This window comes from Aythya ferina (assembly GCF_964211825.1).
Source record: "Aythya ferina genome assembly, chromosome: 6".
Lineage (NCBI taxonomy): Eukaryota > Metazoa > Chordata > Aves > Anseriformes > Anatidae > Aythya > Aythya ferina.
The window spans coordinates 14337837-14362551 of record NC_140303.1 but is presented as its reverse complement, the minus strand read 5'-3'; the positions used below and the strand labels follow the sequence as shown (position 1 = coordinate 14362551).

Genomic DNA, 24715 nt, shown 5'->3' with positions numbered 1-24715 from the left:
ACCCACATTACTTCAAAACCTGCACCTCAATCTCGTCAGTCAGGGCAACAAAACTGAAATGTTTCAAGAAGGATTAAAAAGTTCTTTTCCTGAGAAGTACATTGCAGACTTCACAGCTCAGCTGTTCAATGCATCTTTTATATTACGCACTGATATTTGTATCAATTTTATGGAGAACTTAAGAACATTTACAAGCTTTGAATTCCTTAGATAAGAAATTACAACAGAACATTTATACATTTAGAAAGAGGATTTTGCTGATCATTCTCTTAAAACAATAAATCTTAGAAATGGTCCTGACAATGGTTAGAAAGCCAGCAAATAAGTTAAAAGACAAAGGCATAAGATCTCCATAAAAATGTTTTTATTTTTATTTATTTTTTTTTAACGAATGAGGACTGCATTTGAAAAAAGGATTTACTCAAGCTTTTCAACTAAAGAAACAGCAAAACAACCCACCAATCCTTCCAAGTAACAGACACACAGAGGTATCCTGTTCCAGGACAAAAGATAGCTATCAAATGCATCTCCTTGCCTTCTTGCAATATTGGGAAGTTACAAGTTTTTAGTAATAGGCTAAAGAAAATTTGTCAAGAAATACTACTCTGAAGCAGCTGTCCCATGGCCTGTGTCTCCCCCTGTTTCTCAGTCTTCATCCTCATCTTTCGGTTTCTTCTTCTTCTTCTTCTTTTTCTCTGTATTCTGGAAACAAACAAACGTTGCTATGAATCAACTATAATGGAGAAGCAAAGCAACACAGGTAGCTAAGAAACAGAGCTCACTCAAAGCATCCTTGTAGCTGCCACGCTTCGCGCAGCACAATTCAAGAGATGGAGCCTTCCTCTACTGCTAATAGACTTGATAGTTACAGCACAGTGAGGCCAGGGGGCAAGGGAAGTTGTGCTGTCTGTCACAACCACTGGCAGCTCAGCACTGTGGTCAGTGTACATCTGACAGTGTAGCTGCCCTAATCAAAGGAGAGAAAATTAAATCTGATGTTAAGAGCAGAATTTCAGAACTGAGAAATTAGTTTGGCTACAGCATCTACTCTGCTGCTGCTAGGAGACATCAAACAATGCTTCATCTATTCAGCAGGTACAGCCTCTGCTCTGCAGGAGCCCTAAACAACAGGGATGCCTGTGGATTAGCACCAAGGGACCTCTGTAGAAGAGGTATAAATAATGAAGACTAAAGCTGAGGGTGTGTTAAGGAAAGAAGAGGAAAGATTCTTGGTGCATGGATGCACTACCACCACAGATTTCCCAGACCTTATTTTGGAATGCAAATCTTCTTGGACTTTACAGTGACGGATATATATAATAAAAATAAAGTTGCTAAATAGTAAAACAGTTATTGTATGCCCTGAGTTACATAGGTAAGAATATTTTCCCCTCACTCCATGTACTTTGAAGGGAATTCATTCCCCAAAAGGGTGAAGCAGCTGTGGAATTCTGCCTCACCTCAACTGTGGGGCTGGTGGGTGGTTCCTCAGTCTGTGACTCCTCTTCATCAGCTTGCTTTTTCTTTTCCTTTTTCTTTTTCTTCTTTTTGACAGGTTCATCCTCATCTACATCTGCTTCTTCTTCTGTACCACAGAAGGAATAAAAGTGGCAGGTTGTCAGTTATTAGAAGCGTTTAAGGCAAAAGATAAAGCTTTCTAGGAGATGAGAGGATGCAATGAAAATATTAAGAAAGAACACAAAAAAAATACTCTTCCCCTTTACATATTTCCGTACCTATTTTTTCTCCACTTCGCCCCTGCTTGCATAACTATTCCTTACTATTATCAAAACATGCAGCTACATAAGACAACTGACAGTGTGACAACACTATTCACCTGTCCTAGCACAAATAGCACTCCTATACGTTGCCTTCAACATTTAAAAAACAAGCTTGCATGTTTTATTTGCCTGCCAAATTATCAGGTACTCTTTCTGAAAACAGACTGTCCACAGTTAGGCAAATATTTTCATCGGCATCACAAGAGCACTGGAAGGACTCAACAATCCACATCAGAAGTGCATTTAGCCTGCAGTAGGTTGTTCTCCACTGATTCCCTTATCTTAGCATTGGAAATCTGCTACGAAGCAGATCAGCAGTCTTTTCTTAACTGTTTAGACTGGCAAACACAAAGATCTCAATGCTGAACTGACATAAAACATTTAATGCAAGAGCAGAAACTCTGCCCTGGAAGACAGGAATTGAATTATTTATACAAGCTGAGAGGACTGTTAACCCAAGGAGAGATTTACTAATGCTCTCTTACATTTATTTTTCAGAACTATTCGTCGACAGCTGGCACATCTAATCACAGTGGTAGAGACACTATAATTTACCACCACTCATCTTTCTAAAATACATGCCATAGTCCTAGAAACCTCTCGGTAAAGAAAACAAGCAGAAATCACTAACCAGCTGACAGCTTATGCAGTAGCCAGGCTGTTACTTTAGTGTACCCAAGTTGAATTTATTTGCACAATTGATTCAGTGCTAGATACCAAATTTCTCAGTATGTAGTACTCATGAGTACATTCATAATATAGCAACCGTTGTCCTGCAGTAGCTGCAAAACCAAGATGCCAAAACTAGTAGCATTTGTGGTATGTGCAGCTGCTACCAGAGCTGTGAAGCAATTTTTTCAGTGAACTCCCCCCAAAAAAACAGAATCCATTTCCTTTGGAAAGCGTACTCACTTATCACTTACAAGAAGAACAAAAACAAAAACAGTGCTGTTATTTTTAAAACAAGAAAAAAAAAAAAACACCCAACCTCCTAACATTTTAATTATATTGTCACAAGTTTAGTTCCTCAGGGCAGCAATGCGATTATGAGTCAAAAATATACTTCAATCTTTGCCTCCAACATAACCTCCAGATATAGAACAGGCTTCATTGTAGAAAACTTCTAGACATTTCCACAGCAAAATACAGCTAGCTAACACACGCAGGTTTTTGACATTAAAAAAGTGACAGAAGCAAGCCAGCAAAGGATTCCAGATAAAAGAACTGGTATATATGACCTTAAGTGGATTCTGCCACACACATCATTCACAGTGAACAGTGTACAAGTGTAATGGATTAAAACCATGTAAGAATAAGTATCCTTACCTCCTTGTATAAGACACACACAAGTAAAAAGTGGCACAAATAAGTCATTACATTAAAGCTATACTGTACCAACAGTACACAAATCCCATTTCACTATGCTATACATATTCACTCAGCAGGATTGGTAAGCTATGCATTTTCAAGCAAAACATTGGGTGGTACCCTGGAAAAAACTTGTTATTACTCTGTCTTCAAGTATGACACATCAGGCAGTGGAACTTGTCACAATTTACAACCACAGATAATGCACTGCACGCTCACAGGCACTGTCACTTCTCACAGCTGGCAGCAGACGCCTACAGAAAGATTTAAGTTGCTGCTTTCTAGCAAAGCTCATTGCAGGACTTCACATATCTGTACCTAGGCAGAATGAGGACAGAGGCTCCGAGGGTGCTGCTCTTCTCCCTGCAGATCTAACAGTTCTAAGTCACTCAAGCCTAGCTGGATTAATGATACACAGCAGTTGACAACAGCTGTGTATCATAACAACTATCAGGCACCAAGACACAACAGGCAGCACCCAGAAGAGCAGTTTGACTGACAGCCCTGCACAGCACTGGAAATCACTAGTAGTAGTTCCAGTCACCCATTTTCTACCAATCTTCTCCAAGTTTTTACATAACAGCATCTAATGCACCCCCCCCTCCTTGTGATGCATACAGAATCAAGTCACACAGCCTATCAAAGACACCACCTCATAATGCTGCTGGCATTTAAGGCCTTGTGCCTTGCAGTGTTCCCTGTATTAATTTGTTTCTGTTTGCAACACCTTTTCAAGTGAGTAGCTGCTGCTATATTCTGACACTTCAGCTAAGCAGTTCACTGGGGGCACTGGCTGACCCCATTAGTGGTATGCATTCTGTTTAACCACATCCAGTTTCAGACTCTAGCCACAAAAATAATTCCTTTCCCCTACCATTAACACAGATTTGTATTAGAAAACAACTTATTAAGTAACTTATTTCAGGCACTATCCTTCTGCTTGGTTTCCTTTTAGGTGTAAACGATGGTTTGAAGTCATGCCTCCCTCCTTAGTGCCCCCATTTGCAGTTCCTTTCCAAAGTACTGCCATGCATGCACTCCCAACGGGGAGAGAGCAAACACCACACACCACACCTTGCAGTAACATTCTGTTTTCAGGATAGCACAATGCAAAATACTGTTCCCCCTTTGCTGTGAATAATAAAGTAATAGTCTGACAAATCACTTTTCAGTGACAACTTCCCATCTCATTCTTTACCTTCCTCACATAATATGAACTGGATCACACTTATCTGGCTGAAGAATTCACCTTTTTCCTGAACATCTTTTCCACCAGCACCATTTACCATGCAGCTGCACAAACAGCAAAGGAAAGGAGGGGGCAGAGACTTCTTACACAACGTTGTGTCTGGATGTGTAATCTGACCAGAGAAAAGCCTAACAGAGCACTGCACCAGAAAAACCAGGGCCAAGAACAGCAGAAATGAAAGGCTTGTGCATATGCAAGTGGACATACAATATAAATCTCAATGCTGGGACCTCCTCTGTACTCTCCTGTGTACTGCAGAACTCACTGAACCACTCAACAAACTTCTTGGCTCACCACCACCCCCCCAGCACGCTGTGCAAACATATCAACTGGAAAAAGAGCAAGGTCACCGTCTGTCTAGCCTGTGTCAGGAAAATCTGTGTACTTTGTTGGGTGGTCAAACAAGAACTTGCAAACTTAGTGACAGTGCTATTTTAAAGGGTACAGGAAGACAGGCTGAAAGGATGAGATCTGCATATAGTTGATAAGAGGTCAATAAGCTCTCTGGAACTGCTCCTCCCATAGTTTGAATCATCTGGCACACAGTAGGAACATAGTTCTAATGCCCAAGTGTCCCAGTAAAATGACCCACTTGATACAGAGAACTGGAGTAAAAACAATAGCTGTGAACCTTTGAAGGATGCCCTACTCTTTCAGTAAGGTTTTCTCAAGTTTTTGAAATTAAACAGAACAGATTTCAGCAGTTCACCAATACTCTAAACACTGTCTACAGCTCTAGTAATTCCTGGTAACTCAAGGATAACTGCTAAGCTCCAATCCCCTAAACTAAGAGGTAACAATGCTCAAAAAAGTAAAGCAAACGGAAGTTTTCCTCTATAAACACATGAACCACTGAATAAAAATAATCTTTTCATACTGTAAGAGGCCAGGCTGGAAATGATTGTAATATTTCACCTGCAAGGAGCTCACACCTACAAGATGTCAGCACTTTGACAATGGAAGGGAGACCCAAGGGAACGATTCTGAGGCTACAGTAAGGGAAGTTACTTCAAAATATTACCAAAAGCAGTAGATGTGAAAACACCCACACTGTCCAAAAAGCAAATGGGCAACATTCAGGCATCCAAAGTACTCATTTGTCCTTGTTTCATTATAAGCACGTGAAAACAAGCTGGGGCACACATCTCAACTTCACAATATAAAGGATTCTCCCTCCAGTGAAACTTTAATTCTCAGCTAAGTTTAGGTTCCTACAGGTTGCTCCATCCACGTACACTGACACCGTAAACCAACTATCAACCAGCATCTAGAAAGTTCACCTCAGTTTAAGCTGAGTGTTAAGAGGCTTATAGACAGCTACCATGATAGCCTACCTCCAACTTCTCTAGAGCACAACAGTACAGAGAAAGGCAGAAAGGGAAGGCTTTGACAGTCCCTGCCTCCATGCATGTGCAGTTGACAGAACTGGAAGCAGTTCAAGCTCAAGGTCTCACAAGAAGGACATAAAGTCCCAAGTTACTGGGTACTCCACTGATGTAGGAATGATTAGGTCAGCCATTCAGAGATGTTGGAAGTGCACAGAGGAGAAAAGATGGAAAATGTTGGCTGAAGTGAACCACCTTACAAAAAACAGAGTACTTTGTAGTTAAAGTCCATAACCTTTCTTCACACAGTATCTCAGAGAAGTAAAGAACAAGTGTGGCCGCAGCCATTTTAGCTCACCAGGGATTAACTGTTCACATATCATGAATTCTGAGTGAAACTTCCAACTTTGAGTTCTAATGTTCTATGTTTACATGTTGAAACACTTCCTTGCATAATGAAACAGTATTCTTTGACGAAAATGTAAGAAGAATGAGTAGAGATTTTACTTTTCGAAGTGTTCTTCTATCCTTACAACTGTTTAAGGCTATTATCATTAACACATTATGTCATAACTGAGGAGAGTAACCAGGTATAGTGGCTGGTTGTCAGTGTTAAATCCCGCTGCACGATGCACGCAGCAATATGCCAGCACCACAGCTGCAGCAACTAACCTTTCATCTCCGCTTTGAACTTCTTTGCTTTCACAGCAACCCCTTCCTCCTGTTCTTCCACCTCCTGTATTTTTTTTCTCTTTGAAACAGCAGGAAGCGTGGAGTCACCAGACGGGTCATATACTTTTACTTCACTGTAATAAAAGAAGCAAGATGGTTTAAGTAACAAAGGAGAGCTAGCCCCCAAGGTAAGATCCTGCAGTTGTACAGTAGCTTTCCGGTACAACCTCTCAAAAACATTAGCGAATCAATCCTTCTCAGCTACCAAAGCATCTACACGCAGTCAGGTCCTTTCTTCATCACATGAATTGTTCATCAATCAGTAATCATCACTACAGGAGATACCCCCATGAAATACAACTATCTGATCTGAACAGAAGATAGCAGTTCTGATTTGTATCTGTTTGAGACTCTACAGATACAGAGCATTTAAATCACCCCTTTGATCTCTTTGCAGCTGAAAGCCTTCCTATGGCAGCTGGATAGTTACCAGCACATGGTTCCCTAAAATTTGGGGTCCATACGAGTGTATCCTAAGGGTAACAGACATACAGGATTAAGAGTAGCTTAGTTTTTGCTTTTTCTGCACTGCCTCTCCACCATTACATTCAAGAGAACACAAGTCAAAAGGAAAGGTAATGGCTAACCTCTGTATCACTGACTTGATAAGACAGACAGGTGAATACTTAATCTTATTGAAACTCCCTCTTAACTCCCTCTTCCTTAATATCGTACGCTCCTTTGCTCAGCCTCAAACTTTTGTAAAGGGTGCAGAGAACCAGCTGCTCTGAAACCCAGTGCTCTTCATTCAGACCTTTTCAAGGGCAGTTGAATCATCTAATATCTATAAAGCAGTTTTTTTTTCTGACTCATTGAGAATCACTACTCAAGGAGAAAGGAATTTTAAAACAGTAACCCTACACTATTCTCCCCCAGCCATATTCTAAGCACTTCTGTAACATAGGAATTTGAGGTAGCTACCTTATAGAATCATAGAATCATAGAATATCCTGAGTTGGAAGGGACCCTTAAGGATCATCAAGTCCAACTCTCGACACCGCACAGGTCTACCCAAAAGTTCAGACCATGTGCCTAAGTTCACAGTCCAATCTCTTCTTAAATTCAGACAGGCTCGGTGCAGTGACCACTTCCCTGGGGAGCCTGTTCCAGTGTGCAACCACCCTCTCTGTGAAGAACCCCCTCCTGACGTCCAGCCTAAATTTCCCCTGCCTCAGCTTAACCCCGTTCCCGCGGGTCCTGTCACTAGTGTTAATGGAGAAAAGGTCTCCTGCCTCTTGACAACCCCTTACGAGGAAGTTGTAGACTGCGATGAGGTCTCCCCTCAGCCTCCTCTTCTCCAGGCTGAACAGGCCCAGTGACCTCAGCCGTTCCTCGTACGTCTTCCCCTCCAGGCCAACCTTGCACAAGTTACAAATAAAACTGAGACTAGTGATTAGACTAGGAAGTATGTGGTAATGGTAATAGTGCCATCAATTGCTCCTCTAAGCACCACAGATTTTTCTTATGGCTATGACCACTGCATATGGCTTTGCAGAAACTGATTACATAGCCTCTTGAAAACACTGGATTCTGTTTCAGTTAAACCCAGGAAAGAGCTCAGTGGCTTCCTTGTCATTGTCAAAATCCTACTAATAAATTAAAAAAAAAAAAATCAGCAAATAAACATGACGATGCGTAACACTCCCTTGCATCTTTTTCTAGAAAGCATAAGAACACTTGGCTTGAACCTCATCTCTGCAAGCTACCTGACAACAAGCTTCTGAAACGTTACTTTGATGTAGCTAATTCACGCTGAATCTGTAGTTCCTTACAAGACTAGGAGATTCTTGCCAGTGTCCTTAGAACATTAGCTTAACCCTTTATACAATCTCCATAAAGCAGTAGTACCGTGACTCTACTACAATGGTAACAACGATAATTGGACAGACGCTTCAGTCAGTGTATAGGCACTAGACTCTTGTTACAAAGTAGTTCTAACTTTCACAGGAATTCAACCCACTCCTAAAAAAAGCAAACAAACGAAAAAACATTCAGCAGTTCCAGAATTCAGTATTGCCTTGAATGCATGAAATGAGCATTTTATGTCTTCCCCTTCTAAACAGCCAGACTAAGCCGTACAGCAAGGTATTATCTTCAGCAACTCTTCTCCCCAAGCCTAGACATGTTTGCAGAGCATGCCTAACAGTAGGAACATGTCTCAGCAAAACTTCAAAACTCCCCATTTCAAAAGACGAAAAGCCTTCATGTCGTCTCCTCTCCTCCCTAAGCTACTGCCTCCTTATACACCCTGATGCTTCATTCACTGACACATGGTTGTCCTTTCAAAAGCTACTCCAGAAATCACAGCCATCACTACACTTGGAGATGCTCAGCACATGGAAATGCAAGTTACAGCCAGCCTTGAGAAAGATGCTTGTTTGGAGACTGCAGATAGGTGCAAAAGTGTTATTTTTTCTAACAGAACTAGCACCAAGCCCTATTTCTGCAGAGCATGTGCCTTCTGCACACCAAAAATTTACCGGAATGAGAAGGCCAAGTTAAGTGAGATACCTGCCAACAAATTCAGTGGAAAAACCCAGGTGTCACAGCTCAGATTAACAACATGCTCCAACCCTTAGACATTCAGCCATCTCAGCTGCAATTTAGAGTCATTTAAAGCACCAGAAACTGCTCTATTGCTTAAGATAGAATATTATTATATATGGGACTTGAGCTTCGTTCAAAACTTTTTTTTTTCCCTAAGAATAATACTAAGTAGGTTTGTAGGGCAGCTTCAAAACGTGTCGAAGAAATTTAAATTTTGATTTTCTCAAAATTAACTTATTCAGACTTGCATTAAATAAAGCTGCTACATATTAACTCCCCAGCTATTCAACTTCTGAGGCTGATGCTGATAGTATCTAACTCTGCTTGTTATCTGATAACATCAGTAATTTACTACTAGAAAATCAGGACTGTTTCACCAGTTCACTGGCTTTACAACTGTAAAATGCAGGAACATAGAAATTCCAATTAGTGATGGGACTTGTTATCAGTGTTTAAGAGCAAAGAACACGTTTTCTGGATCTCAAGGCAATCCAGCCCACAACCAAAAAGCTTCTCAGGAATAAAAATACAAAGAGTTATTTACACTCAGCCAAACTGGAAAAAGAAAAGAAAAAACATTCACCTCTTGTTTTGATACTTGTCTGTCCTGGCCAAGGCTTTTCCAGTGCCACTTATTCTTCTTATCTAAAATAAAAATTTAGAAGTGAAAAACAAATTACTCATAATGAAAACAATTCACAACACAAGTTTCACAACCTTTGAAGGGAATTAAAAAATTGAAAGATAAGCGGCTTTTATTGGTCAGGCTCTGGCGTAACTATGAGTCTTACACCTGGAAGTAGCATAACGACAGGGAGGTAACCAGGGTGAAAAAGGCATGTGTCTCTCTAATATGGCTCTTCAAGAAGCCAATGCAATTAAAGGGCATCTAGTACAGGATTGAACATATCACAGCCACATGCATCATACCTCTAAATTCACAAGACCAACTCAAATTTGTGCACTTTTTTTTATAGCAAGGATAATCACATGTCAGGGCAGGTATCACACTATACCTGGCATATAGCCAACCTTAAAACCACAGCACAGGCTCAAAACTTGATTTGGATTAAATTTGCAACTGTCAGGTGATCACCTGGTGCTTTGGTATTAACAAACCTGTCTCCATGCTTCTGTTTCCATGGGAAGTATTGCCTCTCATGAAATGCTCAGAGGAGTAGGCAAGTTTTTCTGGATTCTTTTTTTTTTTCTATGCTAGCAATGCCAGCACTACAGCATTAGCATCGGATCTTCTAGCTTAGAAGACTGCACCCAGTCGTAGCTTGCAAGATCACACGCAGAAGGCACACCAGCTAAAAGAGGGAAAGTGAACCCGACATTGTTCCAGCATGCTGTGCCAATGGCAACAGATGAAACAGCACGTAGAGGCAAGACATGTATTAGGTGATGGGAGGGTAATGCAGCAATTTGCATCTTCTCTGCTGTAAATAACATCTTGCTTTGGCTGCTGAATACTAAACATCCCGTGTTCATTTTGGGGAACAACACGATACCAAAGACCTTTTTTCTAAGGGGGAAAGGAAGAAGCTATGAAGTAACAATATACCTTTACAACTAATACAGAGATACAGTAGATCGTAAGTATATGATTTTACTTTCTCAGAATCAAGACTTTTCAGTATAACGTATTTGAAGACAGGCACATAAACAAGAAAAAATGATACAAAAGGATGCAACAAGCTTACACACCCTACTGCTCCAGCCAAGGCTGGGAGAGACTACAGAAATACAATGACACTAGCAAAGATTCTGAAAGCAGTTTATCCAAAAATGTGATAGAAACTTAAGAGGTATAGGAGACAGATTTTTCAAGAATGTCAGCTTGATGCAGTCCTCTACTGTACTTACCCCCCTCTCTTCCAAATGCCTCAGTCTCGTTTCTACTTTTAATCTGTTCTCAGCTCCCATTTCAGCACTTGTATCCTCTCCAAGGGCATCATAACGAATAGTTAAGGCAGTCTTAGCTGCCAGCATTCGAGAAATCTGTGCAAGGCCAAAATATTAAATGCTAAGACTGAACATAAGGGGATGATTCACTCTGATCTAGAAACCATACCCACAAACAGAAGAACAAAGCAACCATTTACTAGCAGTGTTTAATCAAAAAAAAAAAAAAGCATATCATTCTTCAACACTGAAATACTGTTAATTTAACACCGTATTTTCTTCGTAAGGGAGTAACATCCAAACCTAGCAAATCACACCGTCACCCTGACGTGTTAAAATACCTAAGCACTTTAAAGCAAGCCACAAAAGTTACTACCTTTAGCAAACTGTACACATTTGATTTTTAAGCAAGACTAAAACCTGTCACGGCTTACATAGTTTACTATCACATAGAAGGAAGTAGTAACATACACATTGAGAAAACTAATGTTACATCACAACTTAACAGGAATGCATCTGTTGTTACTTGGTTATGTTGATGGACAACCCCATTCCCCTTTCCCAATAAGAACAAATGACACCCAAAGATTCGTGGGACAGTGGCACTTTCCACATAATCACAAAGCACAAGAGAGCAGGCCATGGAAAGCGTCTCAATGGGAAGCTCAAGCAATCAGACTTACATGCTTCAAAAAAGCCAACCCTGTAAACTGTTCTGCAACTCACCTTTCCTTTGTTTTTAGCAGTGGTTTGTCCCACCAGAGAAGCATGATAGATAAGGCCAAATTTAGGTGTGTCCCGCTTCGTCTTCAGTGCTCTGAAGAGTGCCTTCTCAGCACCCAGTATCTGAACCGTTGAAGCTGGATGTTTTGCCAGATTCAAGAGGGAACCTAGAAAGAGGTGGCACAGAGTGATTTTTCAGGTGAGCAGCTAAACAAGCAGGATGCTAGACTCCTAAAGCATTCAAAAGCAGCAAGCTCAGAGCCATCTGTTTCTCTAAGGGCTGCTTCACGCTCATTTCCTGAAGGACAGGTAAGCCATTTCAATCTTTCATGCTTAAATTAACTATCTTGGTGCAATTTCAGCAATAGAAGTCTAACTCAATAAAACACTGTCCTGGCAGCAATAATGCATTAACCACACAACTGAAGCATAGATAACCCAAAATAAGGCTGCTAACTTGAGATGGTCTGACTGTAAAAGCTTAAAGCCAGCTTTTCATTATCTTATGTCAATAGTTACTGGACTATCAGCAGGGAGCTCAGTGTCTCAGAAGAGGTAGTGACTTAAGTTGCCCTCATATTCCAAAGAGAACTCAGGCCAACCAAGAACTACATCATCACAGACTACTACCAAACCAAGCTCATGCTGGTATTCTCAAGACTCCTCAAGAACCACGTTCCTTTTAACAAGAGGTGCTCATCAGGGCCTTGCATAATGCTTTTAGCTGACAAGCTCCTCAAAGAAAACCTCTGATTAGGTCAGCTAAGCCAGTATGACCCACCTGCGTGAGCAATTAGCCTTGCTCCAACCAGTTCACCCACCATGACAGTGAGATTAGGAGCGATGGCCATCATTCTGTTCTTCAGGTAGTCATACAGCTGTGTCCGATACTCGGAGATTTCAATCACCTGGCAAAGACAGAGGTTGGTTACAGGAATCAGTATTAGCTGACAGACAAATCTAAGAGGTAAATGTATTGAAAGAAGAAGTGCTGAGAATTCTAACCAATGAGGCTAATGGCGCAAACTGCAGACAGACAAGAACCACAGTAATAGAAAGCTTTATATAGGGCATATTCCCAGAGCAGAGCTCTGTCCACGAAGTACATTGGATCAGTATTGCTCATTCCTCTATACAACTTATTTTCTCAGCAAAGCTCCTGACAAAGCAGCTGACAACATGCCAAAGACAGCGAAGCAGAACAAGAATTCTTAGTAAGGACATTTTCTTTAGGACAAAACCTTTGGAACATTTAGTTTTCACATAAATCTTTGCCACCATTCTCTTGAAATAGGATAAATGCTCTGTACTTCTCCTATACAAATACACACAATTAGAACACACAAAAAAGCAGCCCAGTGTAGACCAAGAACAGGAACTCACTACTCCTAACCCTGCCACTCCCTGGTAAAGTCACAATTGGCACCACTGAAGTCAGAAGGAATTCACAGGCAGTACAAATGAAAGCAGGATAGGGCTCTTAATTCTTTTTGGACTTCAGTGTTCTGCTTTTAACCCAGGGTTTATGACTTAACTTCAAAACTGACAGGTTAGAAAGAGGCTGTACGGTACCATTCTTCCAAGGGCTTACAAAAAACGCTGACATCAAAATCCCACTCAAAAGTAAGACTACCACGTTCAGAAGACTTCATGCAGGTACCAGCAGTCTGAGATGGCTCAGATGAGGTAGTGACTGTGCACCCTCATGTTTGTACATCAGGAAAGCAACAATATAGGAATCATCACTGCCATCATAACTGTATTAGAAAGGCCTGGGAAAATCTCTCCTTGGCAGAAGAGGCTCTAATATTGTTAACTAACATCGAGTTCCTACTGCTACTCGCATACATGCACATACCTGATCACAGAGATGGATTATGTTGTTTATATCTTCTTCTGATACTTCCGTCCCCATGGAAATCTCAGCAGCAGCTTTCACATCCTCTTCGATCTCCTCTGGTAGGATGTCAGAAACATCAGAGGAGGCAAAGTTTCTTCTGTCTCCTGCAGGGGACAAATGAAAGCATGTTTGCACTGGGGGCAAGATGAACAAGTACAAAAAGAACAGAGACAAAGATAAAAGGCCAAAATAACAGTGAGTCAAGTCTGCCATCATCTTATTCTAAAGTCCCAAAACGTGCTAATGCTCAGACTCTGTTTATACTATCTGAGAATGGTTAGAAAGATTAAATTTGGAACTAGAAAAAAAGACTTTGTTTTGTGACACTAAACACTTCACCTTTTCAGTAGCTGATGGCTGCAAAATTTTCAGTCAAGATTAACAAAGGAAGAATACCAGGAAGCAAGCAGTCATTTACAACTCACCAGGCCTAAGTAATTCTTCCTACAATCAGAAAAAAAAAGTTCCCTTAAAACCACAAGTTTTTCTCTTAACTGCAAAATTCTTATTAAAAGAAAAATTTATGCAACATACATGCCTAAGAGGAAAAGCGAGGGTCCGAAATAATGTATTCACTATTCTTTCTGTTATAATGAAAAAATATAGCAGCTGTAGTCTCAGAGAACAGCCACAAAGAGGCAGTGACTCTCTTGACATCAGTATTTGGCAGCTAATTTCCAAAATGATGTGCTAATTGTGACTGTAAGAATTGGTGGTCCATGAAAAACTGGCTGGTCATTTGCTACTGATTTTCTATTAAGCTTCAGAATTCTAAGTTGCATCAAGATACAGACAGCATATGCTACTTTTCTACCAGCCCAGTTCTTGATAGCAGGATTGTGTATGTGATCATGACTCGCTGGATGAGCGAGCGGCTGGTCTACAAATCCCTGTCATAATGCATTGTATACTAACATGAAACATACTTCAGGCTCATGCCTCCTTATTACTCACCCACTTTCCGCACACATTTACAGTACGTTAGGTTATCTGTGATGATTTTACCCAGCTCAGGGAAGTGCCAACCATACCATTCCCTACAGCGCATAATATAGTTATTCAGTTCTTTGTCCAAGTCATCAAGAAGTGCTAAGAGAAAGAAGAATGGACTTCTATTACTTGAATGTAATCTAAACATGGAAAACTCTTATATCAACAAATTTAAATAATGTAAAGGGCAGTAACAAAAGTATTTTATCCTTATGAAGACTTTCTGGAATGAAACACAAGCTGCAGTACGTTAGAAGTCCTAACTCTTCAGAGAGCTGCATAATCTTAGACACAATATTGTAGAAATATTAGAATTCCCCTGAGTGCAGCCTGGAAGTTTCATCACTGGGACCATCTTGGACAACAGACTCCTACAACAGCTGTAAAGCACATTCTCCCGGAAGGAGGGCAGGAGCTAGCGTGACTTTTCCTCTTAGAGCCACCCACACAAGACTGATGCAAAAATCATCCATCTAATAAACTTTATAGAAAAAGCCTGTAATTGTAAGAAACTGATCTTGTATTCAGTTACTTGACTGTAATAAGCCCTTTAATTGCCTTTATAAATATATCCAACAAATCCAACGGGCTCACCAGTTACCAGATATGACCGATAACTGGATTTACGACATCGGTGTAACACCCACAGCATATATTGCTACAGAGCCCTGAGGCTAAAATATTTCCCGCTAACATAATACCAACATTCCCATCTGTTGTCTCAGTGGTAGTGACGAAGGAGCTGAATTAAATCATTACTTTCAGCTTAACTATGTTTCATCATTGACAACAGTCTGGGAATTAATATTCCAAACAGGATTCCTCACTACTACCTCACAGCAAGTATGCTGATCACAATGTTGATGTCAAGGTAAAATGAGGAATAGGCTTTCCTAACTGTGTTTAGGATTTCAGTCTTTTCCATTACGAAATCAAGGACATGAAATACAGCATTAAATACTGCAGTGTTTTGTTTTGTTTTTTATATATCTAACGTAAGAGTGTCTCCACATTACCCTCTATGCAAGCTACCACCAAAATGAAGACTCAAGAAATTCTGACTGTGGGGCCCTGACACTCTCCCAAAATTACTCAGAGGCAAGGCATGTTGGAAAGCAAAGTCCTCAGAGGGCTGAACACTGCCTGCTAATCTCCATGCTAAGAAAATGGACATCAGTTTACTGTATCACCCTAACAGTGTCTCTGCTTGTGGCAAACCCTATTAAGGAAACAAACCTTAAGCCTAGCTGAACACAATTACCCAATTTACTGACAAATGCTAGGAGGAAATTGACAGCAGTACTTTTCTGTAACCATTGTAAAGAAGTCAGCTATCTTAAGCTGAATCCATGAATAATTTAAGCTGTAAATATACTTACAAATTGCCTGGACGATCATGGTATCTACTTTGTCTGGGCTGAATTTCAACTTGTATCGGGAAAGGCTGGGGAAGACAAAAGTACAGTTTCATCAGCCTCCTGACATCCCACCACAAAGCATGCCCTGCTTGTTCCTATTTTACAGGAGTATGGCTGCCCGTACATTCATTCAATTTTATCCCACTGACCACTCTCACCTGTGACCAGTGGCGAAGTCCAGCTGACACATGCTTTCACAACAGCTGTGACATCTGTACATGCACACATGCTACAAACAAGGTGAAAGGGAAAGCTAAGGCTATCTTTACCACATGCACCAGTGAACGCCAACACTAAGGCAGGTTATTTCCTGATGTCGGTTTCTTTCTGCATGGTTCCCCACAAAAGCTATCTGTCAACAGCACTTCTAGTTCTGCAGTGGTTGGAGGTGATCCACAAAATGCTACTGACCCAGCAGCAAATACCAGCAATGCTAGTAAGAGAAGAAACTTGCTAGAACAGATAGATTCTCACTGTTTGGAAAAGCCTATTTGCATTTGGCTTTCCATGTATGTTTAAAAGTTTTCAGTATACTACTGAAGCATGATAACACTGAGGACTTCCATCTTCAAAGTACTTTTTCAATATTAATGACTATTTTCAAGGCATCCTAACAGCAAAAAATCCATTCTTAAAGAATTAGCTACACCAAAACATGTAAGAATATTAAAAGCTACTCATGAATGTTTGACCCTGTGCTGATCCAACAGTTCTGTATTTCACTAATTCTCCACTAATCCTAACAAGATAACGATGCAGAGAGGGGAAAGACATTATATAACGTATATATGACAGTGTAAATTAGCAAATCACATTCTTCCTGTCTCTAAGTGGCAGCAGAGTTTTAAACAAACCATACATGGCTTGTTTTAATGGTTGAAACTGCTACAGAGACATTTCAAACAAAATCCTATAGTAAACAACAAGCAAAAGGAAGCTATCAACTGACTTTGGGTGAGGTTGATGGGTTTCCTTAGAGTGTGAGTACAAATCTTTATAAAACAAGACTCCAGATACAAAGGCATAGTGACTTAGAGTGAATATTAGGCCATGCCATGCACTCAGACACTTCAAGTATAACATGGCTAAGGACAAAGGAGTGCAGAAAACATGGGACGAAATAAAGGTGTTCTAGGAACTCACCTGTGTGCGAGACCCAGACACATCGCTGCCATCTCTCGAGAAGGAAGGCCTGTAATAAGCCCTTCAATCTGTGAACGGATTCCTCTCATCAGCTCTGTAACCATTGGGCTGTGTATACAACTCAAATTCAACTTGTCCTGCAGAGTAGAAATTAATGATCCAAGTCAATGATGACAACTGCATTCCTCTAAAGTCCTTCTTCCAGTAGCCTTATCTTAGCAAAATCAGCTTTCCCAATCCCATCCTATGGTCACTCAACAGGTCCAGTCTTCTCTGATGCTCAAGGCAGTGATACTCTCAGTTCTCTACACTGTAACAATCACACAGTTTGAAGGGGAAATTTACAGTTAAGGCTCTGTTATGTAGACACCGGAAATGAAGACCAAAGATTTTGCAGTTTATTAAGAGTTTGGCTACAGAGAGAAAATTCAAAGATAGAGTGTTCAGATTTTTAGGTTTTGGGATCTTTTTCTGAGCACAAAACTGAGTAATTATTTCACTGTCCTTGGCAATATTCACTTCAACATGGAATCCTACTCCTTTTGCATCCTACACCAATCTCCTAAGACATGATGAGAACAGGGTCAGAATAAAAGTCTTTGGAACAGGCAACATTCAAACACAAGACAGGAATCTAGGATTTGACACCTAAGAGATAGCAGAGAAAGCAGACCACCTCTACTGTACTTCTTCCTTCCTCTGGTAGACAGGAACTGAAGGACACGTTTGATCACAAGGATTAGCTATCTTCCATATCACAAACAAAACATCAGCAACATGTTCCATTATTAACAACTTTAAAATCTCTGGAATCTGTAAGATTTCAGTAGCATGAGACAAAAGAAAAATGGCAGTCATTTATCACCTTTATGACACCCCCAAGTTTGGCATCTGCTACAGCCAACTGTTCATGAGCATCTTTTGCCACTATCTTCTTCAGAATTTTCTTCAAGTTCTTGCTGAGTTTGCCTTCTACAAGAGCTGTGGATGCTGTAGAAAAAGAGAAGACCAAAGATGTAGTTTCTTTCCCCTCCTAAAACCTGTAACAATAGGACCTCTAGCTTAGTGCTTTTATTTTGACTGCCCACCATAGCTCTAGTCTGAGTTGCAGTACTACTTTACCATGAAATAGCTAAAATCAACAGAAGAAAATTGTATCCTTGCCCTTTTGAAGGCCCAAATCAAGAACCCTTCTCCCAGTTGCCTCACCTTTCTCCATGTCCTTTCAGTTTTAGTTCTTTCAATTTTAAGGAATTTTATATGTACATTGTATACTTTAGCTATAGGTTTCACATTTCAGAAAGCAAGGTTTTAAAAGAACATTTTGTGTGTGATTTAATTAACCAACCATTTTCCAGGTCCCTTAATCCACCGCCACAATAACTTAAATTGAGTAACAGCTTATTTGCATCCTCTGATGATGATAACCATCCATCAATGTCCAACAAAGAACAACGCCAAGCACACTGACTGGGAAGTCAGACACAGACCCTTTTAATACACACCATGCAGACTAAAGAGTTTTAAAGGGACTTTTTTGTACTCAAGTATTAATAGATCTGTAAAAGCTTTACAATCCCACACAATGTATTTTAAGATGGCACTTATACAACTCTCTCTGCAGGTCAGCTTTGTGCTCCACTGAACTGTGATTGATGTAACATCTTCACCATAGTATATATAGCAGAAGCCAATGATTCTTGACTTCCAGAACCTTAATGAAATGTAAGGGTAAAAATCTAAGTGCTGTGTTCAGATTCCTCCTTCCTCTCATCCGTTCTATAATGGAGATAAGTCATGAAGCTTTCAAGCTAACCAATAATTCCTAAGCCAGTTAAAACAAGCAGATCATTTTCCCTTCAAAATAAATGTGACATAAGTAGTCTGAGTAATCTCCCCCCTTTCCCAAATAAACCACAAACTCTACTACTTCACTTCAGTTTTACTTTTTTTTTTTTTTTTTTTTTTTTAAATCCTGACTACACGATCTGAACCTAAAACTAAGAAAAAGCAACATATTCCAAAAAAACATGCCAGGTAGAGAAAAACATACAGCAGCTTCAATCTCAGCCATTTTACTTGTGTGTATAGCATCTCCATTTTTAAACTGCTTCCTTACCTTCCATCATAAGCTATCCCTGCTACATCTGAATATGAAGATCCTTTCTTTGATAGTGTGATGTTAAACATACACTTACAGAAGTCATACAGTAACAGTGAATTCAGCAGTAATAATCATGCCATCCCTGAACGATTAGCTGGCTCTTTTATCATTTGTGTTCAAACCAGTCTGCAGTGTCAAGTTATTTGAGTGCTTAAAGAGTAAAAAAAGTGAAGGCCTTATATTCAATAAACTGCTGAAATTCATTAAAGTGCAATACAAGCATTTTTTGCAAGAAAAAAACAGGCACAACATGTCCATAAAACAAGAGCATTTGTAATATATGTACTCTGATATCTGTCTGTTGTCTCAGTGGTAGTGACGAAATGTTGACTCGTATCACTTACATTCAGTTCCAACAAGAATCCATCATTGACAACAGACTACATACATCAGTCCAACTTCTACATGATGCTCATCAGGAAACTACTTGGGCAATAATGGTAATAAAAAAAACAAACTTCATTATGTCTCTGCTACACTACAGACTGAGTGGATGACATCAAAACAACAAAAACAGTTGCCTTTGGAAAAAAAAAAAAAAGTATGAACTAAAAACTAAGCAAAGGAAAAACAGAGCAAGAACAGAGGCAAGTAATGAATGAACTAGTGTGGTGGGTTTGGTTTTGGTAAGAACAGCATTAACTCTCACTTACCAGCAAGAGCTTCTGTTGTGTCCTGAAACTTCTCAAAGTGTTTCAGCTTTACTCTACAGAAGAAAAAAATACACGTGTAAACAAATGTACATAAAAGAAATGCTAGAATTAACTTTTTTTCTCCTGTCACCACTACTGCAGTCTTACAGACAAGACAGGAACTGTAAAAGAACAAGAAATCAATATCCAGACCCTCAAAAAAGGAGGGAGAGCAATGGAGAGCAAAACCTGCTGATTAACTCCAAACCTGATGTAACTTTTCAGCTGCGTCCCATAAGCTTGTTTTCAAGGAGGAATTTTGATTTAGTATTTCTATTTAAGATGAACACAATCAGAAAACCTAAGCCACTTTTTCATTTGTAGTTCATAATTAAGGACAGATACCAACCATCTGATTTTCAAGACAGCAGCACCCTGATTAAGTAGGTGTCACTGCTGACTGATGATACTATCTTCCCACTCATCTTCAAAAGGGAACCTTCTGCCTCTGCGAGCAGCCCAGATTTAACTTGTTTTTCGACCAAATACACTTTCAAAGACATTAAAAGTGAACTCATGCATTGCCCGTGAATCCTCAAATCCTCCCTTGTAATTAATTATATGTTAGAACACAAGTTTTGAGTTGAGCTTAAAACAAACAACTAGCAAACAGAAAATTCTTTCATGCCCAAACTGCTGACTGGAGCCAAAATCATATGAACGGCGTTTAAATACACTGTGCCAGCTCCTTAGGCTCAAGTTCCTTCTCCCCCTCACATAATCTGTGGTGTTGATACCTAGAGCTAAGGTTAAGAAGCTATCACAATCCAGTAAATTCCTTGTCAGGGACAGGCATTTGACTAATCCAGTTCTGATTAACCACTGCTCTTTGTGAGTCAAGTATCTGCAAAAGCAGCAAGGTCACAGATAAAGCTGAATGCTACAGCTAAGAACTCAAGCCCAACAAAAGCTCCAGGCTTATTTTGGTGCCTTTTCATAAACACACGAAATACAGGATCGGAAATACTGAATCGGAGCACAGATCCATTAGAAGCCACATCCTCTCTAGCAAGGGGCCAAGATGATGTTTCCAAGACAAGACTAACAACACTACAAACTGACGGATGTGGGATATTCTGTCCTCTCCTCTAAATACTCCTCCAGAGCAGGGTAAATCTGAAACGCAAGGCATAGCTTGTTCAGAGGTATCTGTTCTAACCAGAGCTGGTTAGAAGTTTTCCAGTAAAAACACCCTATACGGACTTGGCAGGAATTCACCATTGTTCCCAATCTCAGAATGATTTGCTAGAAAGGCCAGCTTGGTCACCACACACCGCAACCCCCCGTGCAGCTGCTCAGCGGCACTAACAGTCACTGATGGTATTGGCAACAAGACTAACCCTCAATTTACAGGATTCACATGCTATTAGTTTCAGATGGATTAAACCTTTTTTTTTTTTATTTATTTCAATAATTTCCTGTGAGCACAAAAACCTTATTTCAGCCAGTTTCAGCATTACAAACTCACATATTCTTGTCAAAACATTCAAATCGCCCCACAATACTGTTTAGCTTTTTGCTTCAGTGATATATAGTAATAGCTTCTGCGGCTAAATTACACTGCAAGTTGAAAAACAAATATATGTTTCTTTCACTCACTCTGATATTGCACCTAAAGTTTGTCTCAGTATCTAATTTCACATTACTGTTGCTCACACCTTTTAAGTTTTAAAATACTGAAAAATGAAAATCAATACTTCTTTATGAACCTCAGATATGCAGAACTACACAGGCAGTCGCGTCCTTCCAAAAGCTAAGCTGCCACCCCCACATAAGGCTGCTTACATTTTGTTTGCTTTTTCAGGAGTTTCAAATTCTTTCCATAAACTGTCAACTTCTTGGAGCTTTTTCTCATTAAGAACCTGTAGACAAAACAAAAACAAAACAACACAGTTATATTTAAAGCACTTCTGACCAATTTTCAGACCTGCATTCAGCACAGAAGACCTGAAACAGATTTATAGCATACCCAACTGCTGGAAGTTAATTCAACAGATTCAGTTAATTCAACCATGATTTCCAGTTTCACCATTCTCTCTCAGCAACTTTACCTTTATAATTCCATCCAGCATACAACAATATTTACAGCATTGAATTTACTTTCAACTGCATTACAGAAGTTGCTCAATAATGGCTGGGTTCTTCTGAACCCGCACCATCAAAGCAAAGCCCTCTCCTTGTTTATCAAAACCAGGATTGCTCTACCACCTACAAGACTCATTCACAACCCCAGTGACCCAAAACCAAACCTGCCTCTGCTCTGGGAAAATACAAACATGTCTGGGACACCTCACAGGAAGGAGTGATCCCACAAGTTATTGTCATGAATTTGAGCTAACTCAAGGAAGAAAGAGGGATGTCTCTAGATAGATGACTTTTTCACCACAGCTCAGTAATCAAATGAGCCAAAATTTACTTAAGAGGCTGCAATGGCTTAATCCCAGCTCTGGTCAAAGGGGATCTCCTTTCAGTCTATTAAACAGCAGGAGAATAACAATTACAGTCCTAGATCCTACACACATTTCATAAAATGCCAAGTGTACTGCAAATTCCTAGAAAAGTGCTCAGGGGAACAACATGGGCAAGATCCTTACAACATTATGTTCTTTAATACCTCAGTCAAAAATATTGTGGTTTTGTTGCTGCAACTTAGATCCAACACAACTGCAATTTGATTAAGTGCAGTGCAAAAAATCCTTCCAGGGATTACAAGATTCTGCTCCCTTGCAGATTTTTGAACACAGATCAAAGAAAACCATATTTTTTAAACTGAATTAGTAGTTGAGCAAGTAAACACAGTAACTCATCTCTCACAGGACACTGAAGCACTAAAAGCCCTTTGGGCAAATCTTCCTTTGCCCAGCCTGTTGACTCCTTGCTACAGTTTGTCCTTTCTATCCCGAAGATGACCGAATTGTCACCTTCTATGAACAGACGTGGACACACAGAGAAAAATATATACAAGCTGCTAAACTGAGGTTGCTAGCATATAAAAATTATGGCTGCCTACAGACATTTTATGCACCACATGATAGCAAGACTCATTGGGAAGAGCCCTCTGAGATCCACAACATGGTTATACCATTTTCCCTTTTTCTTTAGACTCTTTGTTTCTTCGATAGGAGCAACACCAATGACAGAATAGCTGAGACCTACCCTGTTTTGAGAGGAAAACAGCACTTGACCACCAAAACATAAAGGTAGAGCAGTTATGCTAGCTATGGATACCTGTGGGTACTGCTGAAAATGGGAGTGGGCGACCACAACTATTTCTAGAGTTTCAGAAGCCCAAATTCCATCCAGCCCTCAAATAATTAAAAAGTAAACAAAACAGCAGCAGCAACTATCTCTAGAGGCTGCTTTAAAAACGAAAAATGCAAACTGAAGCTAAACTCTACAGGGAATACTTTGATAGAGGATGGATGTACAAATATAACTACATAAATTTGCAACTACTGTGTCTCAGAAAAGAGAGCTCTCGCTGCCCTGCAGACCTGCAGTGTGGCTATGACTCTCCATATCTGGCATTAGCACTGCAAACAGAACGAGAACGGAAAAACAACGCCTGTCTCAAAACATGTATTTTAATAAAATACTGTGTATGCTCAGATCCAGCAGACGGTTCCCAGCTCTATCGCTATCTAAGCTAGGTACCATTTGCAGTCCGCTCTCTCAGACAGGAAGTGTTTAAAGCCTGCTTGTGAACTCTGCTGCTTGCTGCCTGGTGCCCTCTAGCTGCCTCGCACACGCACCACAGCCAGGCACCATGCCCCAGCTGCTGACATCTGCACCCGTCTGCTACTGCAGCACTTCTGCAGAACTTCTGCATTTCTCTTTGCGCATCTCTCTCCTCTTACCATTGCTTTATGCCGACTTCGGCTTCACTGATTATAATACGGGCTGTTTTCAGCCCCTCCTGTAAAGTCACAGAAAAGAACCACAAAACATCCCAAGTTGGAAGGGGCTCAGAAGTGTCACTGAGTCCAGCTCCTGGCTCCACACAGGACCAAACAGAAATCTGACCATGTGTCTGAGAGAGTTGTCCAAGCACTCCTTGAGCTCCAGCAGTCTCAATGCCGTGACCACGGCCCTGAGGAGCCTGTCCCAGTGCCCAACCGCCCTCTGGGTGCAGACCCTTTCCCTAACCCCCAGCCTGACCCTCCCCTGTCCCAGCTCCATGCCGTCCCCTCGGGTCCTGTCGCTGTCCCCAGAGAGCAGAGCTCAGCACCTGCCCCTCCGCTCCCCTCGTGAGGGAGCTGCAGGCCGCCATGAGGCCTCCCCTCGGCCTGCTCTGCTCAGGGCTGAGCACACCAAGGGGCCTCAGCTGCTCCTCACACGCCCCAACCCACGGCCCCTTCGCCGCCCGCTCCGCCGTTCTCCCGCGTGGCCACGCGGGTGGCCGAGCCGAGCCGAGCCGAGCCAGGCCGGGCCGCACGGCCGCCCCCGACCCCTCCCGTCTGGGCGCAGGACCCCGCCCGCGGCTCGCCCCCCGGCAGCTGCCCGCACCTTGAAGATGGCGTACCCGGCGGCGGTCTCGAACAGCACCAGCATGCTGCCGGCTGCCGGCTGGCTACTGGCGGCGCGGCCACGTGCGCGAGCAGCGCGGGCCCGAACCGCGGCCTGAGCGGGAGCGCGGCGGAAGGGGCGGGGCGAGGCGGGGCGGGGGCAGCGGCCCCGCCGGAACCGCTCCCGCCGGCGGGGGAAGCGCCGCGCGCGCCCGCGAGACACGTGGCGGGCGGGAGCGCGCGCGGCGCCGCTGCCCCCTAGCGGCTGCG

At 41.3% G+C, this 24715-nt stretch overlaps 1 protein-coding gene across 1 annotated transcript; it reads right to left on the bottom strand.

Annotated features, from left to right (window-relative positions):
* Positions 1-342: 342 nt before the first annotated feature.
* On the bottom strand, positions 343-24597 carry NOP58 (NOP58 ribonucleoprotein). Its single transcript, XM_084524358.1, has 15 exons — positions 24447-24597; positions 21726-21802; positions 19902-19954; positions 17950-18074; positions 17085-17221; positions 15903-15967; positions 14488-14622; positions 13492-13637; positions 12415-12541; positions 11637-11800; positions 10872-11006; positions 9586-9647; positions 6396-6529; positions 1461-1585; positions 343-702 (listed from the first exon to the last, which is right to left on the bottom strand). The coding sequence occupies exons 1-15, from the start codon at positions 24489-24491 to the stop codon at positions 646-648; spliced, it is 1587 nt and encodes a 528-aa protein (XP_084380484.1). The 5' UTR covers positions 24492-24597; the 3' UTR covers positions 343-645.
* Positions 24598-24715: the final 118 nt, after the last annotated feature.

What these genes read in the sequence shown, in the direction of transcription:
- NOP58 (XM_084524358.1), bottom strand. Translation starts at nt 24,491, where the DNA reads ATGCTGGTGCTGTTCGAGACCGCCGCCGGGTACGCCATCTTCAAG. An exon ending in CACAACAGAAGCTCTTGCTG is followed by an intron (nt 18,075 to 19,901) that starts GTAAGTGAGAGT and finishes CTTTTTCTACAG; the next exon opens with CATCCACAGCTCTTGTAGAA. An exon ending in AACTTGGGGGTGTCATAAAG is followed by an intron (nt 17,222 to 17,949) that starts GTGATAAATGAC and finishes TCTACTCTGCAG; the next exon opens with GACAAGTTGAATTTGAGTTG.